The sequence below is a fragment of the Hemibagrus wyckioides genome, linkage group LG13 (genome assembly GCF_019097595.1).
Source record: "Hemibagrus wyckioides isolate EC202008001 linkage group LG13, SWU_Hwy_1.0, whole genome shotgun sequence".
Lineage (NCBI taxonomy): Eukaryota > Metazoa > Chordata > Actinopteri > Siluriformes > Bagridae > Hemibagrus > Hemibagrus wyckioides.
This window is the reverse complement of record NC_080722.1, coordinates 14,526,087-14,541,514: the sequence shown is the minus strand read 5'-3', so window position 1 is coordinate 14,541,514 and position 15,428 is coordinate 14,526,087. Positions and strand designations below refer to the sequence as shown.

The 15,428-nt window shown below is 38.6% G+C and overlaps 1 protein-coding gene across 2 annotated transcripts in view; it reads right to left on the bottom strand.

The window, feature by feature from the left end:
- nrg3b (neuregulin 3b) overlaps positions 1-15,428 on the bottom strand; it is a 127,563-nt gene that overhangs the window by 1,811 nt on the left and 110,324 nt on the right. The window contains exons 3-8 of one of the 2 annotated variants that reach the window (XM_058405435.1): positions 13,842-13,915; positions 9,067-9,096; positions 6,183-6,285; positions 4,775-4,901; positions 2,043-2,155; positions 1,396-1,563 (exon numbers count right to left, since the gene is read on the bottom strand). In XM_058405435.1, the coding sequence (XP_058261418.1) occupies positions 1,396-1,563; positions 2,043-2,155; positions 4,775-4,901; positions 6,183-6,285; positions 9,067-9,096; positions 13,842-13,915 (615 nt within the window). The remainder of the gene's footprint in view (positions 1-1,395; positions 1,564-2,042; positions 2,156-4,774; positions 4,902-6,182; positions 6,286-9,066; positions 9,097-13,841; positions 13,916-15,428) is intronic. The other variant, XM_058405436.1, reaches the window with a different exon arrangement.

Below are 15,428 nucleotides of genomic sequence, written 5' to 3'. Positions count from 1 at the left end.
CAGATGCCTTATCAGGCCCTACACACCTTATACGACAACAGCCCAAAGAACCTAGATAGCACACAGCTCTAAACTGGGACAGCTCCCTGGAATAATGAACATGGTTCCTGGGATGTGCCCAAAAGACCAAAGCAGGTTATTCAAAGTTTGTGTCAGGTAAAGTCCCAGAGACTCCTGCCTGCTTTTTTATCTGTCATGGTTTTTAAGGCAGAACAACTGCAGGACCTCGACCCAATTACCTACTCCTCTCACTCTAGCCATCCACGTACAATATTATAGGAGGGTAAACATATCCAGAATTTCAATTTCTATTATAACAAAAGAAGCCTTTGTGTTAAAAAAAATATATAGTGACTAATAAAACAGCCCTAAACACAATGTGCCCTAAACTCTAACCCACAATGTTGTTACTTGACATTAAAGCCTAATAACAGGGTATAAAGCAGTTCTGTTTCATAAAGGACATTGCTAGTGGCGGTTTAACCTGCCAGATCGACACACATATAAATATCCAGACTATTCCCAAAATATCTATGTTATATTAGGATCTGCTGTAACAGGATCATATCTATCTCCTATTCTAATCACTGTCTTTATTCCTCACTGTTCTTCTCTTTCTCTTTCCCTCTTGCTTTCTGTCTCCATGTTCCTGGACATCAGAGGGTGTCTCCATGGCAACAGGAGGGGGGAGGGGTTAGGGGTTGATGTTGATGTTTTAAGGTTGTTAAGTCTAGAAATAGGTCAGTGTGAGCTTGCCTGCTTATCCCTGGCTCTACCCCCAACTCACCCAAAACAGTGTATTAGTTTATCAGTTCTTAATTATGCACAATACTATCAATTACCAATATACTAGCCTTCTGCTGAGACACAGACCCCAGTTTCACTGTGTGTATGCATGTGTCTTAGTGCTGAGACATGTGGAAGATCTCCTCAAAACCCTTGCAGGCAAAACTCCAAAGTACACGGTTTCTGAATGCAAATTATGGAAATAGGGCAAAATAAAAGAGCTGGTTGTGAGATGAGTTTATGACTCGCTGTGAAGTTGGATCATGTTGACAGCAGTTGAGCATCTCTAGTGTAAGCATTTCGTACTCATAGGGTTTAATGTTATTGAGGCGTATTGAAAATATTTTTATGTGCAAACTTAACTTTTAGCTTTTGTCTCATTCACAGAAACCTGTCTTATCCTTGTACTTTTTTTTGTAATACTTTAGAGAATTTTTTTAAAAATCAACCCATCAAAAAATATCAAAATCTTCTATATAAATATAAAAATATATAAATGAATTTTAAAATGTTGTCATTCATATTCTGAATTTTTATATTTCTGTAAAGGTGCCCATTGTTAAAAGCACTATACAAATATATATGAACTGATATACTATACATACATACCTTCTCAGAGCCTCTAATGCAGCGTCTGTGGACTCCACCTCTCGAAGATGTTTGTAGCTATGAATAGAGTCTTTTGATCCTCCAGTTAGATAGTGTCCTGCTCGAGAGATGGGTGGTGTCCAGCGTGACACAGGTTGATGATTGGATATCTTCTGCTTTGCAGCAGGACTACATCAAAGAGAGACATAAATCTAAAATGAGAACTCATCGAAAATACCGTAAAAGACGGCATTATAAGACACTCAGGCACAGGTTTGAAATCTCTGCTTGTATGTGCATGCATATGACTGTGAAAAATCACATAGCTTAATTGTTAAGAAGCAAGGAGAGCATAGGATAGTTAATTATACATGATTTGCAATCTGTCGAGCTGAAGAATGCCAATTATGCATTCAGTCCTTGTGCCTCCTGCCAAGTGTAAATCATAAGTTAGTTCTGAATCATTTTTTTTTTGGATGTCATTGAGAAATGCATTTTTGTACAATATACAATACTTACACAACAATTCTTTTTTAGCATTATTTATCTTTATACTTGAATGTGTGAGCATATGGTGACATAGGAGCTGATTAATTCTCCTCTCTTCTCATCTATATGCATTGGAAGAGGAAGAAAGCAATCAAAGGAGAAGAAAAACAGGAAAATACCTGCAACTTTTCGCTGCAGCCAGACACCTGCTCTGCTTGGGTGACGAGCCTTTGGATTCGTTGGATCCTATATTGTGGCCTGGTGTCAGGGATGACCCATGGGCTTTGCAGCACTGTGGTAAGGAGATGACAGGTGATATGTTTCTAAAGGTTAAATGCTACTGCTGTGACACTGTTCTGCTTTGTAGCACTTCACTTCCACATTCTTCTGTCTTTCAATAGATCTATCCTTCAATTTCTTTTACTCTTTTACACACACACACACACACACACACACATGTGCTCTTGACTCTTCAGTGCCAGAGATGGAATAGTGAATTATAGACTAAGCAGTGAGGCAGAGTGTAGTTCATTCAGTGATATATGTCCCCTCAGTGAGAGGAGAGCCACTTTAATTAGACGTTACATTTAAACAGCAGATTAAGAGAGACACTCTCTGATTACACTCCCTGTCGACTTTCTCAGTCCTTCTGCATGAGTCGGGAACTAATCCCGGACAAGATTACATTAATGGATTCCTAAAGAATTTCTTTCATTCCCTTTTTTTCTCCCCCAAAATTAAAACCATTATCTTGTAACAGGCCAGAACATGGAGACTATTCAGAAAGTAGCCTCAGATGCCCCCTAAAGTCATCTGAGTTACCAGATAATGCTCTTATTCTAGTAAGTGACACACGCTTGCCTCTCTTGTCCGGTGAAATATCATTAAAGCTAGTGGTTTCACTTAAAACTAGTGTGAAGCCTTGCAGCTGATAAAGTGTGTCATCCTAACACTTGTCCCTCCTCAGGGACCTGTTAGCATTTTTATTCTCTCCAGCAGGAAAATTGGATCATTTCTGGCCACCCTCTCAAATCCTCAGCTGGGTGAGAATGCTCTACCGGGAACAGAGCTGCTGGTCTCACCAGTGTAATTGCAGGAACTTTTTGAGAGTTTGGAAAATGTAGATTCACGCCCAATTGAAAGTTAACCCATTGCCAGAAATGCAGGCCTTTGGGTGCAATCTTTTCAATACAGATGTATATTAGTGAATTTGAGTACATTATACATTTTTATGACCTATGGGTGGTGAGGTATTACTGACCTAACACTTTACTTAAAGTGCTGATGTGGCTATGTAAAAGTTACACAAGGCCTGCATGACCGCTCACATATGGCTTCAATAACAGTGCAAGGCATAACGTGTTCAAGACTAAATCAAAAGCGAGGCTTGAATGAACTCATCATTGTTGTTTACAATTTTCTGAATTATATTAGAATGTTTTGACAGCTCATTTTGCAGCTCAGTGTAGCTCTAACATTATTTATGGCTGTAATTTCAGTCACAGGTTTATATTAAGTGCTCATTCTAATATTTTATATCAGTTCCATATAATCTAAGGCTAAAAAGATTCAATTAGAAAAGCTCTATCTATCTATCTATCTATCTATCTATCTATCTATCTATCTATCTATCTATCTATCTATCTATCTATCCATCCATCCATCCATCCATCCATCCATCCATCCATCTATGTTTATTTGTTTATTTATTTATAGGGGGGTTTACGCTTCTCCATTTTCTTTAGAACATGACAATGATCTTTTTTTGGATTCATTATCTTCAAGAGAGAGGGAGAAAAAAGAGAGGCTGCTGAAGAAACAACTGTTAATAGCTGATAAGTGATTACAAGGAATCTGTTTTGTGAATTTTCCACAACAGTAAATATAACTATAAACAGTTAAAAGTATGACCTGTCATTTATTAATAAATTGAACAATTGTAAATTGCTGTGGTAAGAATAATAACATTTTAGGATGTGGGTTATGGGTAATGGGTAAAAAAAAATCTGCCCCAGGGCAATTCTCATCACAATACTCTGTCAAACAAAAATAATAACTGAGCAAACTTTAAAAAAAAAACAAAAAAAAAACTATGCACCTGTCCTATGCACATATCTAATTCACACCAAATATGACCTGGAGTAATATAGCTGAGGTGGAGGAACTGACACAGGCAGAATTCACACACCATGCTGACAGCACTGGCATTTCTACCTTTTTTTTTTTAATCGGTTTAGGCTGCACCCACTTTGTGTTTAATTTGGGTTTGAATACAGATATGGACATTAGGAGCAATGAATCAGTTGTCATAAAAGCCTTATGTAAGTGTTATATAGGATTATGAACATTATTACCATTACTGTTTAAAATAGTACAAGCTAAAGAAAATAAAGAATCCCTAACCTTAATCTTTTTTTCTCTCGCCTGCAAACCCAACGCTACACACGTGGACATGAACTGTCAGTATCCTTTGGCCAAATGAGAATGCATTGCTTAGATCCATGGAAGCAAAAAAAAAAAAAATGTCAGATTTACGTTCTATTTCTACACCGCTCCTCAGTAGAGCCGCTTTTTAAAGCAGCAAGGTGGACTGCTGATCAAATGGTGTGATGTTTACTCAGAGCTATATGCTCTGCTATTCCTGTCAGTGTGAGGGATCATTGGTTATGGTGAGAGCCATGGAGGGCATCATTCCCTGAGCTGCCTGCTGGCCAATTGTATTCATTACACATGACTGTTATACACAGAGAATGCATTTGGAATTCATACATGGGTGGCTTGGTTTCCCATCATCTACATTCTATAAAGCTGATATACATGGGAAAGAAGGTGGCACATTACTTATTACTTGTCTTTCAACACAAAAAAGACAAATGCTCCTAGCGAAGCTGAAGCGTCCCAGATATTTCACCTTTTGGTGCTGGAGGTCATAGTCAATCCTGGGGCCAGATTTGGACATGAGACGAGAAGCAATGAGACTGCAGTCCCTCAGAGTGCGGATCTCGGTCTGATGGGCTCTAGGCTTTCCCCTTTGTCTCCTGCAAGATATTAAACAGTTATCATCATTTGATTTCTAATAAAGCCATGCTAATCTTCCTTTTGTTTAGTTTGTTTAGCTATGAGGACAAAATGAGCCATTTCATTATTGTAACTCTGATCCAAATGTCATGTTAATTCAAATATCACGTTCACAGTCATGGTGGGTCTGTCTGTTTCTGCTTAATTAGAAAGTAATTATCAAACCCTCATAACAAGCACTGTGAGCATATCATGAATTATATTTTCACATCTAGATATTGTCAGGGATTAGATGATGTATTTACACTGAATAGCAGTTTTGCAACTGGAATAAACCTACAAGAATGTTTGGATGGGTTATTCCAATAGGAATTTGCTGGCATGCAGTCAGCTTTCTTCAGCTTCATGTCAGATTGACATAACACCTGAATCAAGTGACATTTTTGTTCATATAATGACAACATAATGACAGCTCAGTGTATGCGTTCTATTTTGGAGAAACATAATGGTGATGATGTGCTGTAGCTTTCCAGGTAAGGTTAACTGGAACATCGAACAAAGCTAAGCACTCCTAAAAGATGCTCTACAGTGTTTCCTGCACTCAGCACTTGGAAATAATATTGACATTAAAACCTATGGTGTAATACTGTTCCATACCTATGCTTTAACAACACATGCAATATGTTTTATACTGCAGTTTTTTTTCTCTGGTCCTACATGAAGTGTTTCTTATTTTTGCTAACTTTTTGTGAGGATGGGTTCTTTTTTGAGTCTGGTTCCTCTCAAGGTTTCTTTCTCTTTATCGTCTCAGGCTTAGGATAAATATAAATTTTAAAAAGCCTTATATGACACGATATACAATTTTAAAAAAATAAAAAAAATTTTAGAATGAATATGATATAATGAAATAAAAACATATAATTTTTATTTTATTTTATATTCCTGTAAAGCTATTTTGCGACAATGCCCACTCTATACAAATAAATTTGAATTGAATTATTAATAGTTATATAATAGTAATATCATAGCACTGACTGCAAATCAGAGTGAGTCAGATGTCATCACCATGATCACTGTGAGTAAACTGAGCTACATTCAGTCATTATAATTACATATAATAACTAAAGCCCAGCCAACTTGCATGAAAGCAGATGCCTATTTTATTTAACCGTTTATTTAGAATTATGTCAGCAATCCAGTTTGGTTTATGCAAGTGTCTCTATGAACTCTACCTTTAAAGTATCACTGGAAAATATTTTAGTTTTGTTCATAATCTTGGTTCTGTTATGTTAAAGACTCACTTGTTCCTGCAGTAAAGAGCCATGCAGGCCAAACCCAGCAAGCTGATCCCCATGGCGATGCTGAAGATTGACAAGATCTGTCTCTGGTAGGTCTCTCCACTCTCTGATAAAACAAACACAATAACGGTCCAAAGTTAATTCCCTGTGTAAATTTGTCCTATCTCATCTCTCTGCTAGACCGTATTGACTCTCTGCTTGTCTGTATTTATTAATTACAGGTGTGCGAAAGTATAATATTGAGCAGTTTGGACAAGTACTTCATGGTAGAGAGATAATATCACTTATTAGACATAATGGCAAGATATAAAATATGTCCTCATCTGGCTTATATACCTTCTGCATCTTTGTTCAGCGATACTCTTTTAATTAAATTGTGTTAATGATTTGTTTAGAAAAAGCCATCTATAGTGATGAGACAGTGTTTGTCTTCTTTCATTATCTGCTTCGCTGTCTCTGCCACACTCATTTTTGTTTTTCTCACATACACATCTTCAGAGGAAGCCAGCACTGATGCTGGGATAAAAAAAAAAAAAAAAGTAGTCTAATGAATGCATGTGGTCCTGGCTGGCAGATGATCTCAGGATGCACTGGTCAGTAGTTTTACTGTTCTCACCATTACAGATATCCAGGGAACTCAGTGATTCATAATTTCTGAAAACAAAGAGATGACTGAGAAAAACAGCTCTGAGCTGGATTTCCTCACTGTGTTTACATCCCTCCTGTCAGTCATGTTATAGACATGCCCCCATTTTTACTGCTAAGAAGTGCAGACATGGCAGAATTCAGTGTTAAACAGCCCCCATTGGCAGATCCTATTTTTGTGGGCAAAAGGCACAATCTGCTGCCATAAAAGTACACTGATGCCAAATGAAATAAAATGAGTAAAACTGGGGGCTGCATTCAAAAGATGGATGCTTTCCAAGTTAGATAAAACAGCTGACATCCAAGAGAATAAAGCTTGGTGCTGACTTCCACCATCATGCAGGAAACCTGGGGAAGTTAAAACTAGCCATTACATCAATAAATCAGTGTTATTTACCGTGTTTATAGCTATCCTTGTCACAATTAGCAAACTAGAATGACTTGTGCAGTTAACAATGTAACTACTAGAGCCACAATTTTATGCACTGCACTTATTAGGGTATCTGAAATATAAAATTTGGGATTTTGTGAGATTTTGTTGTAGATAATTTAATGCACATTGCAAAATGGACACAATAACAAGGTTTTTAGCAGGGTCATCCACAGGTAGAACGCAATCCTGGTGCTGTCCCAGAAATGTATTTCGGTTGAAAACACATCTAATATTAGCCTGTGACTCCTGTCAATACAGACAACGTGAAGTGCCAGTGCAACACACAACAATCACTAAATCAATAAACTCAGGCTTATAGAGTGTGAATAGGTTATAGACAAAAATCAACAACCATAAAATTGAATTTATTGTTTAGTTGTAGTTTGTGATGGTCACTTGACAATTTGTTGACACTCTATAGACAATGTGTTGAGGGTATAGAGTAGAATATCCAAATTAAGTGTTGCTGAAACAAGGTTAGATGGCGTGTTTAATATTACTAGTTATTCGTAACTATTCTAAATAGCAACTTAATAGTAATTACTCTATGGCCCACTGGCAGTTCATACAGTAATTATTTATCATACCTGCCCATGATTATGAAAGGAGAAAGTGGCACTGGATGACTTAACTGTGTAGTCAGTTGTGAGGCAGGAGATCTCATCTCGTCTTTCTGTCTACATATTTCTCTCTTTCACAGACAGAAACATATATTATAAAATGGCTGTGACCAGACTCATTTAAGATCCAGATTAAAATCACTGGAGAGTTATACATATCTATTCCTCTCCTTTTCCTCCCTTCGTCTCCCTCTGTCTCACTTTGAGGATGTTTGAAGTGGAGGTACTAAAGCAGACATGTGAACCTAGGCTAATAGAAAACTTCACTAGATTCACTCATGGAATATATTCAGCTGTCAAGCAAATGACAGAGGGCAGTGGGCGTATAGGAGTGCGGGCGTAGAAAAATGGAAATGACTTTTATCACAGGGGAAGAAGATAGCCAGTGACAGATAGAAAAGTGGGGAAAACAGCTTCTATAAAAAATCCTCTTTAGTGCAGTTTATGGTTCCTGTTTGTTGACACTGCTTAAAATCTGTGGCTACTCCAGTTTGTCAGTAAAGGCAGCCACTTATCCGATCGGCTGGGTGGTGTTTCTTTTCTCAAGAGTCACATTATACAATGTGCAGCCTCAGCAAGTGATATACCTTTGGGCTTAACAGGTACTAACTGGGACACTAAACACACACACACACACACACAATATATATATTTACACAGAGACACAAAGGTATCATGTACACACACCTGCAACAGAACCTGCAGGTACAGCAGGTATTCTGTCCTCACATTATCTAGCTGATCCACTACCTGTGTTTCCATGGTGACACCAGGGCAGAAATCGAAAGTTTTAATGTTTAGGCGTGGACTTCGACGCACATTAATTCTGTGCAAACAAAGTCCATCTGAGTTGTATGTGGTCTGTAGCTGGCAATCCTCAACAATGCTACTGTCAACATTCTCACTAGGGGGGGAGAGGACTGTAGGCTCGCTCACTCCCCTGCTGCTTAGAAGAGTGCCAGCCATCCACATAGTAATCACACGATACGGCTGAGTGGTGCTTGACAAAGTCAGGAGGTAAAACAACACAGGTGCACACCCTCGGCACCCTTTGATTTGTAACACTGCTGTGTGAGAATGGGAAAACCTTGTGAAACAAGTGATAACTAAAATGATAAATTGCTATGAAGAAGAAACAGTGCAAGTGTTTTGTGAGATGAATAGTAATTACAGAAAGCATTTTCCTTACCCATGAACTCGATGCCAAGCTCATCTGCTGCTGGAGGGAGAAACAGAGAAATAAGTGAGTGGGGGAAAAAAAAATCAAATGTATTTAGAATAATAGACACATACTTATAGATTCTACTACATTCTGATGAAGACATTTCAGAGCACTTGCAGCATAACAAAACCATTCAGTGTTATCAGCCAAAGCAACATATTTCTGTAGTACAATGATTGAACAACAAAAACAGGTTTGTTCCAGTCAGCCCAGGGGGAGGGAGGCAGAAACTACACACATCGTTAAATAGCTTGCATAAAAGTCCAACTCAGCCTTTACCACTGCCTCTCGATTAGAATTACACTCCTGCACAGATTGCCTGTGGAAATAGGCTCTGCAAATGCCTTTGTTTCGCCTCGCACACCCAAGGGATGCTCATAATTGTCTCTGCTGGTCACAAGTTGTTATTCATTCCTCCATTTTTTCCTGCTGTCTCCTCTTTAAGAATGCCTGCTCCAGTGGCGCAGGTTAACGGACGACCAGCTTTCTAAATGCGGCTAAGGCTCATTCTCAGGCTCGCTCAACCCCAGAACCTCAGGGTTTGATAAAGAGCTGAGCACTTGTGTTCTTTTTATCTGAACAGCACCCCTTTTTCATGCTACTGTAACATAATCTCATTTAAATTAAAGGCGAACCCTCACACATAATTGCTTTTCTGACAGAGGTGGGCTAAGGTTTTTAAATAGACCGTGGCTTCCCAAGGTTGTTGAAAGATTATTTTTCATGGATATACTAGACGTAAAAAAGAGAAATAAAACACTCAGACAGGAAACATCTGTTAGTTGATAAATTGTAGGAATTCTCAATGCCAAGGGATTATGAATATTTTCATGCAGTAGTTAAACACATTTAGTATTAAAATGATAACTATAATTCTAGCTGAGGCATATTAATGTAATAGACATTAAATAGACATTATGTGTTGCTCAGTGATGACAGCAGACAACAGATTGCTTAAATATTCACTAAGTAAGATTGGTAAACGCATCAGGGCTTAGAACAGGTCAGATTGATTACATGAGGAAATGACTAAGTAGAGACTATTGTTTCTAAAGTAGCTTTGAAAAGCTCAAATGAAATTACATTGAACAACAAGGGATATTCTCAGGATTTCTGCCCGTTTTGAGGAGCATGCTATGCTGTGAAATAGACACAGTAGACAATGACTGCAGAAGTAAAACCGCAGCTGATATAGACTAGTGGCTCATCCTCCCTCCAGCTCGACTACTACATGTCTGATCAATTACAGAGGAAGCCCACTGTTTATTGACAGCTTGTAATTATTCCATCACACTGTGCTGTATTGTGGGACTAGATGAATTTGGAATTTAAAGCCTTGTATCTACAAAGGTAGATGTGCTGGCATTGCTTGTTTTAATACATTTTACTCAAGAGTCATGCTATTTAATATGTGATGTGGAGAAAACAGATGCCTTTTAAAGCTCTGAGAGACAAAAGGCATGGGTGGCAAAACAGGAAGTCATATCGATGCTGCCAGAGCAGCTTGAATGTTCAAGCAGCTGGTGCTTCTGATTGCCCACCCAAACAGCCACATATATCTATGTGTAATTGCGGTGCTGTCACCAGCTGTACCCACGACATCATTAAACTTGTGTATTGGTTTTTCTGGACCGGCATATAATGCATACTGCCCCATCCCAAATACAGAGTACCCTTGAGAGAGACTGCCATCATGAGATAGGTTCCAGTGATGCCAATGTGGACAATGACACAACACCAATAAATCATGTGGCCATGTATCGTATGGAAACAATAACATAATTGATTCAAGTCCCACATGATCCACTTTGAAAGACTTGAAAGCCTGCCTAAGTGCACCTTAGAGGAATCTCAGCGTGATACCAAAATAGAGGCTTTGCCATGGGCAGTCATGAAGTCTGAGTCATTGGATACACAGTTAGACCCCAACAGGACTGCAGCTCCCCCACATAGCAAGTTCCTCCGTACAGTATATTCTGCAGCTGAACATCAGCGGAAGGTTATGAACAGAAAAGTGATCTCATAAGTTTTCCTCTAAGCCATTCGTTCCGGCTTTTAACCCCCCCACCCCCACCCCCACCCAGAACAAATAAAGTGGCAGACAACATGGTAGGGACATTTGACCTGACATTCTGCACAAATAAGCAGTGAGCTTTCAGTAGAGGCTGACCTGCACTGTTTTTAGTCATTGTTCTGCTAAAGCTAAAAGCTGAGCACAGAGAGCTCATATCAGGGAGATTGAGCACTGCAGAAGCCTGCTGGACCTCTGTGATGGTCAATCTAAAGATAAAGAATGATGGCTGATGATGATTTTCTATGGTCCAGTTTGCAAAGGATAGATTGTTTAAGAGGGATAAAAGCTTAAAAGACATAAAAAGTATAACAACAATGCTTGGTGGCAGATAAAGCCTCCAGGGGGTGATTTGTGGCTCATTTGGTGGGTTAAGTGAATAAAGACGCACTGACCCACAAACAAACACCGGGCGTAGCAGCTGAGTGAAAAGAAAACAAACAGAGACCTCAACAGAGTGGAATAAAGAAACATTGGATACATAATGAGCTATGAAAAATGCAAACCGTGTAATGTGACATGATGTATTGGTCTTGGGATTTCTCGTTATGAGGGTCGCTCTGTGACACACTGTATTTGTTTTCATGGCAGTATTGTAAATCAAGCACATTATCTGGATTTACTGGCTCGTCTCTGTCGGAACTGTGAAAGAAACAGTCTAAGCATCCTATCACTGGGGGATCATGAGTATTAATGTCATAGCCATCCATGACTGGGAGTCGAAGAGAACAATTGGTCTACTCAGGCTCTCTGGATGGCCCTGGGGGGTATCAATCAGAGAGACTCTTGCCTACTACAGCTGTTTTGAGCACATTCATATGGAACAGGGAAGATGGCACTTTCTTCTGGCTAGCAATGCATGAGCAGCAGTTAAAGAAAGATGTTGTGAGTGGTTTTATGGGTCTCAGAGGAAGTATTAGATAATCCTCACCCTCCCAGATGAGGTGATCCAGTTAGTGAGTGAGAATTAACAATGACTAGTAACTGAGAAAGAAAAAAAGTGGAAAAAATGGTTAAGAAAAAAAAGAAAAGAAAAAACACAAAAGACTGGATGCTGAAGCAACCATAAATAGCCTTGTTGACAAATTGCTGTGCCATTTTCCCCATAACCATACAGGTGCAGTAGCAGGGAGATAATGTAGGTGCATCTATGATAAAGACGATGGGGTTCCCAGCAAAGAGAGATCCACCTTTTGTAGTATTGTATATAGACACCAGTGAATGTTCTCTGTGGAAAAAAAAAAAAAAACAGATGTGGCAGACCAAATTCCATTACCAGCCACACAGCAGGTTCGGTGACTTCAAACAGCTGTAAGTGGAAGTTTAGGTTTCTATCTTACTCACTGTAAAAGATCACTCCTTAAGAGCAAAAGCATTCATAGGCCTCTCAGAAAGAGCTACTTCTAAGATTCATGCTGGATATCTCTCCTTGCATTGGCTCCTTTGCTTTTTCCTCTCTATTTCCCACTGTGCTTTCACAAGACAACAATAGCTCTGAGAAACCACAAAATCAGCAAGATTTTTAAGCCGCTATTTTGCCAAGGATTTACACTTTGCCATCTTTGGTCACACAACAAAATAAATGGCTTGGATAATGTAAGGTAGCTAGAATGGACTACCTAGACTATTTGATGTAAAAAAAAAAAAAAAAATCTCATGATTCTCAGTGTGAATCGGAGGGTGGGGTTCTCCTTGGGATTCTTGTTCCTTCTCAAGGATTCTTTCTTTTTAGTTCCATCTGAAAGATGGAATGAGAGATGGATTTTTCATGCCGCTGTCAGCTTACAGCTTACTTAGGGGTTAAGCTGTGTTGAAACAATCTGTATAGTAAAAACCACTTTAAAGTCTAAAACTCTAAACCACATTGACAAAGCCAACACTCTAAAGACAAATGAGTCTCTCTATGAACTTCTGAAATCATCTGTCAGTGTCTGTCTTAATCTGCTTTCAAATGCCCTCCGTACCAATCAAGAGTCCAATCTAACTCCAAAGAAACTAATGATTTTAGTATTGACCTCAAATTAGCAAGACAATTATTGCCTTTCTCTGCATTCTGTTCAAATGACAGAAAAACAAGGCCTGCCTGCAGAATGTTCAGTCGCTAATGAACCATGAACCTTCAAAGACTTGCTTTAGTCCAAAAAAATCTACCTGTACCGTGATAGAAAATGCATTTGAAACTATTTTGTTTAAAATGCCAATAGGTTCACATTCAACTGCTAAACTCCTAGCTGTCTCATAGAGAAGACAGGATGCAAATGCATGCTGATTAAAAACTATTTTCTCTTAAGACTGCAGCATTGTAATGTTCTGCTAATTTCAGCACTTAAGCTGGAGCATAATTAGCTTCTTTTTAGCATATTTGATTTTTGGAAAGCCCTCCCTAACTTTTGCAGAACAAGAGCATTTCAAGATGGATGAAATAAATCTAAAACTAGAGAAAGAAAGTAAGAAAGCAAATTAAAAAGGATTATGTGTTCCATTGACTTTATTTGGGGTTCATATTGAGGCTTTGTTTCATCACTGATGTAAACTCTGGCTAAAGGGCATAGACTGAAATCTGACTTGATAATGAGATGTCAGTTTGAGCCACAGTTGTCTTGTATAAGGAATAAACAAATAGGTTCCTCACAAATTCCAGAAAACCGGTCAATATTCATGATGAACATACTTGGATTGGAGAGGATGGGGTCTGTCTTAGGAACAAACTGGTCACAGCGAAGTCCACGGTAACCTTCTTTACATCTACAAGGGAAGAAAAGGGAAAAAGGGAAGAGGAGAGGAGGGAAGAGAAGAGATGAGATGAGAAGAAAGAAGATAAAAGAGAATTTAAAAAATCTGTAAATATACCAGACCTAGATAATACATCTAACGTTTTTCTTCATGAGATAATTACATTTCTCTAGTATGTAGTAAGCAAGGTAATGCAGTCATTATTTTTAGTTAATTCAGGGAAATGACTTCATCCTACTGGAACATAATTTTACTTATAACATTTTAGTTGTCAAAAAACATCAAACCTTAGATTCTATGTATATGTGGAGTGTGCCTGATTTTATAGTGTATCTTGGTGGGGCCCTACAAGGACAGGAATATCTGACAGTTTTGCCCTTGTGGGGGCATTTCATTTAATTGAAACATGAGGTTTAATTAAAAACAACAACAAACAAACAAGTAAATAAAAGAACCACAGGGTTTCCTTTTGCTTTCTAAGGCTAGGGTTAAATTATGGTGTACATAATTATGTCAATGGACGTTCCTCACAGGGATAAAAAAAATTGTGTGTGTGTGTGTGTCCACAAGTCAGGTCATTTTTTATCACAAAGCATGTTTATTCTGACAGTGAATGGTGGTTGTATGAAAGGCTAAGCAGAGTTTAAAAATGTGTGAAGGGAAAAGGGATAAGAATGAGCTAGTATAAAAAAAAGAAGAAGGACAACAAGGCAGGTTTGGCCAGAGCTCTGTGGTGCCTGCAAATGCAAAGATAACACAGTCTTGGTGCTAATGTCACTACCCAAAGGATCTATGTGGTTGAATCGGAGGCGCATTTTATTGGACTCTTGCTGGGAGATCTATGTGAGATACACACATCCATGTTAGAGCAGCGTAACACTCAGAGTCTGTAAAACTATAGTGATTACCAGCTTTCCTCCAGCAAGTACTACAAAAAGCACTGTGAGAGCCCTTTCTAATTTCTTATCCCCTTCACACCTCCTCTGCTCATATTCCTTCTCATTCAGCCCCAAATCTGTAGGACTACCATTCGTAAATACCACTAACTGCATTGCTGCTGGTTATATGGGTATACTGAGTCACAACTGTTTACCTACAACACACAGCTTTAAGTCTGCATTGAAATCCACTCGCAATTGCTAGTCATTTTTAAAATTATAACCTGCCTTTGAACAAATAATGAACACTAATGACAATATAAGAAAAAAAGCAAGCATGAAAGCTAAAACCCAACTGATTTTTATTTCTCATAATTTCCAGAACATGGCTGACAGGCAAACGACTGTGTGTTTGTATGTCTTTTTGTGCACAGGGTTTGGAACAGCGGGAATGGTGGTGGTTCTGAATGAAACACTGGAATAAATGACTTGATTAATTAGTCATAGTAAGTGACATTGCATGAGCAGCCATGAAGCAGGTGAGTCTGATACAGCTCTGTCTAAAACTTTATTCATACTCAGCTTTCTGTGTACTGGTCATCTAATGCTGACTCGCGTCAATGGCAAGATGATGATGTCTTGATGTC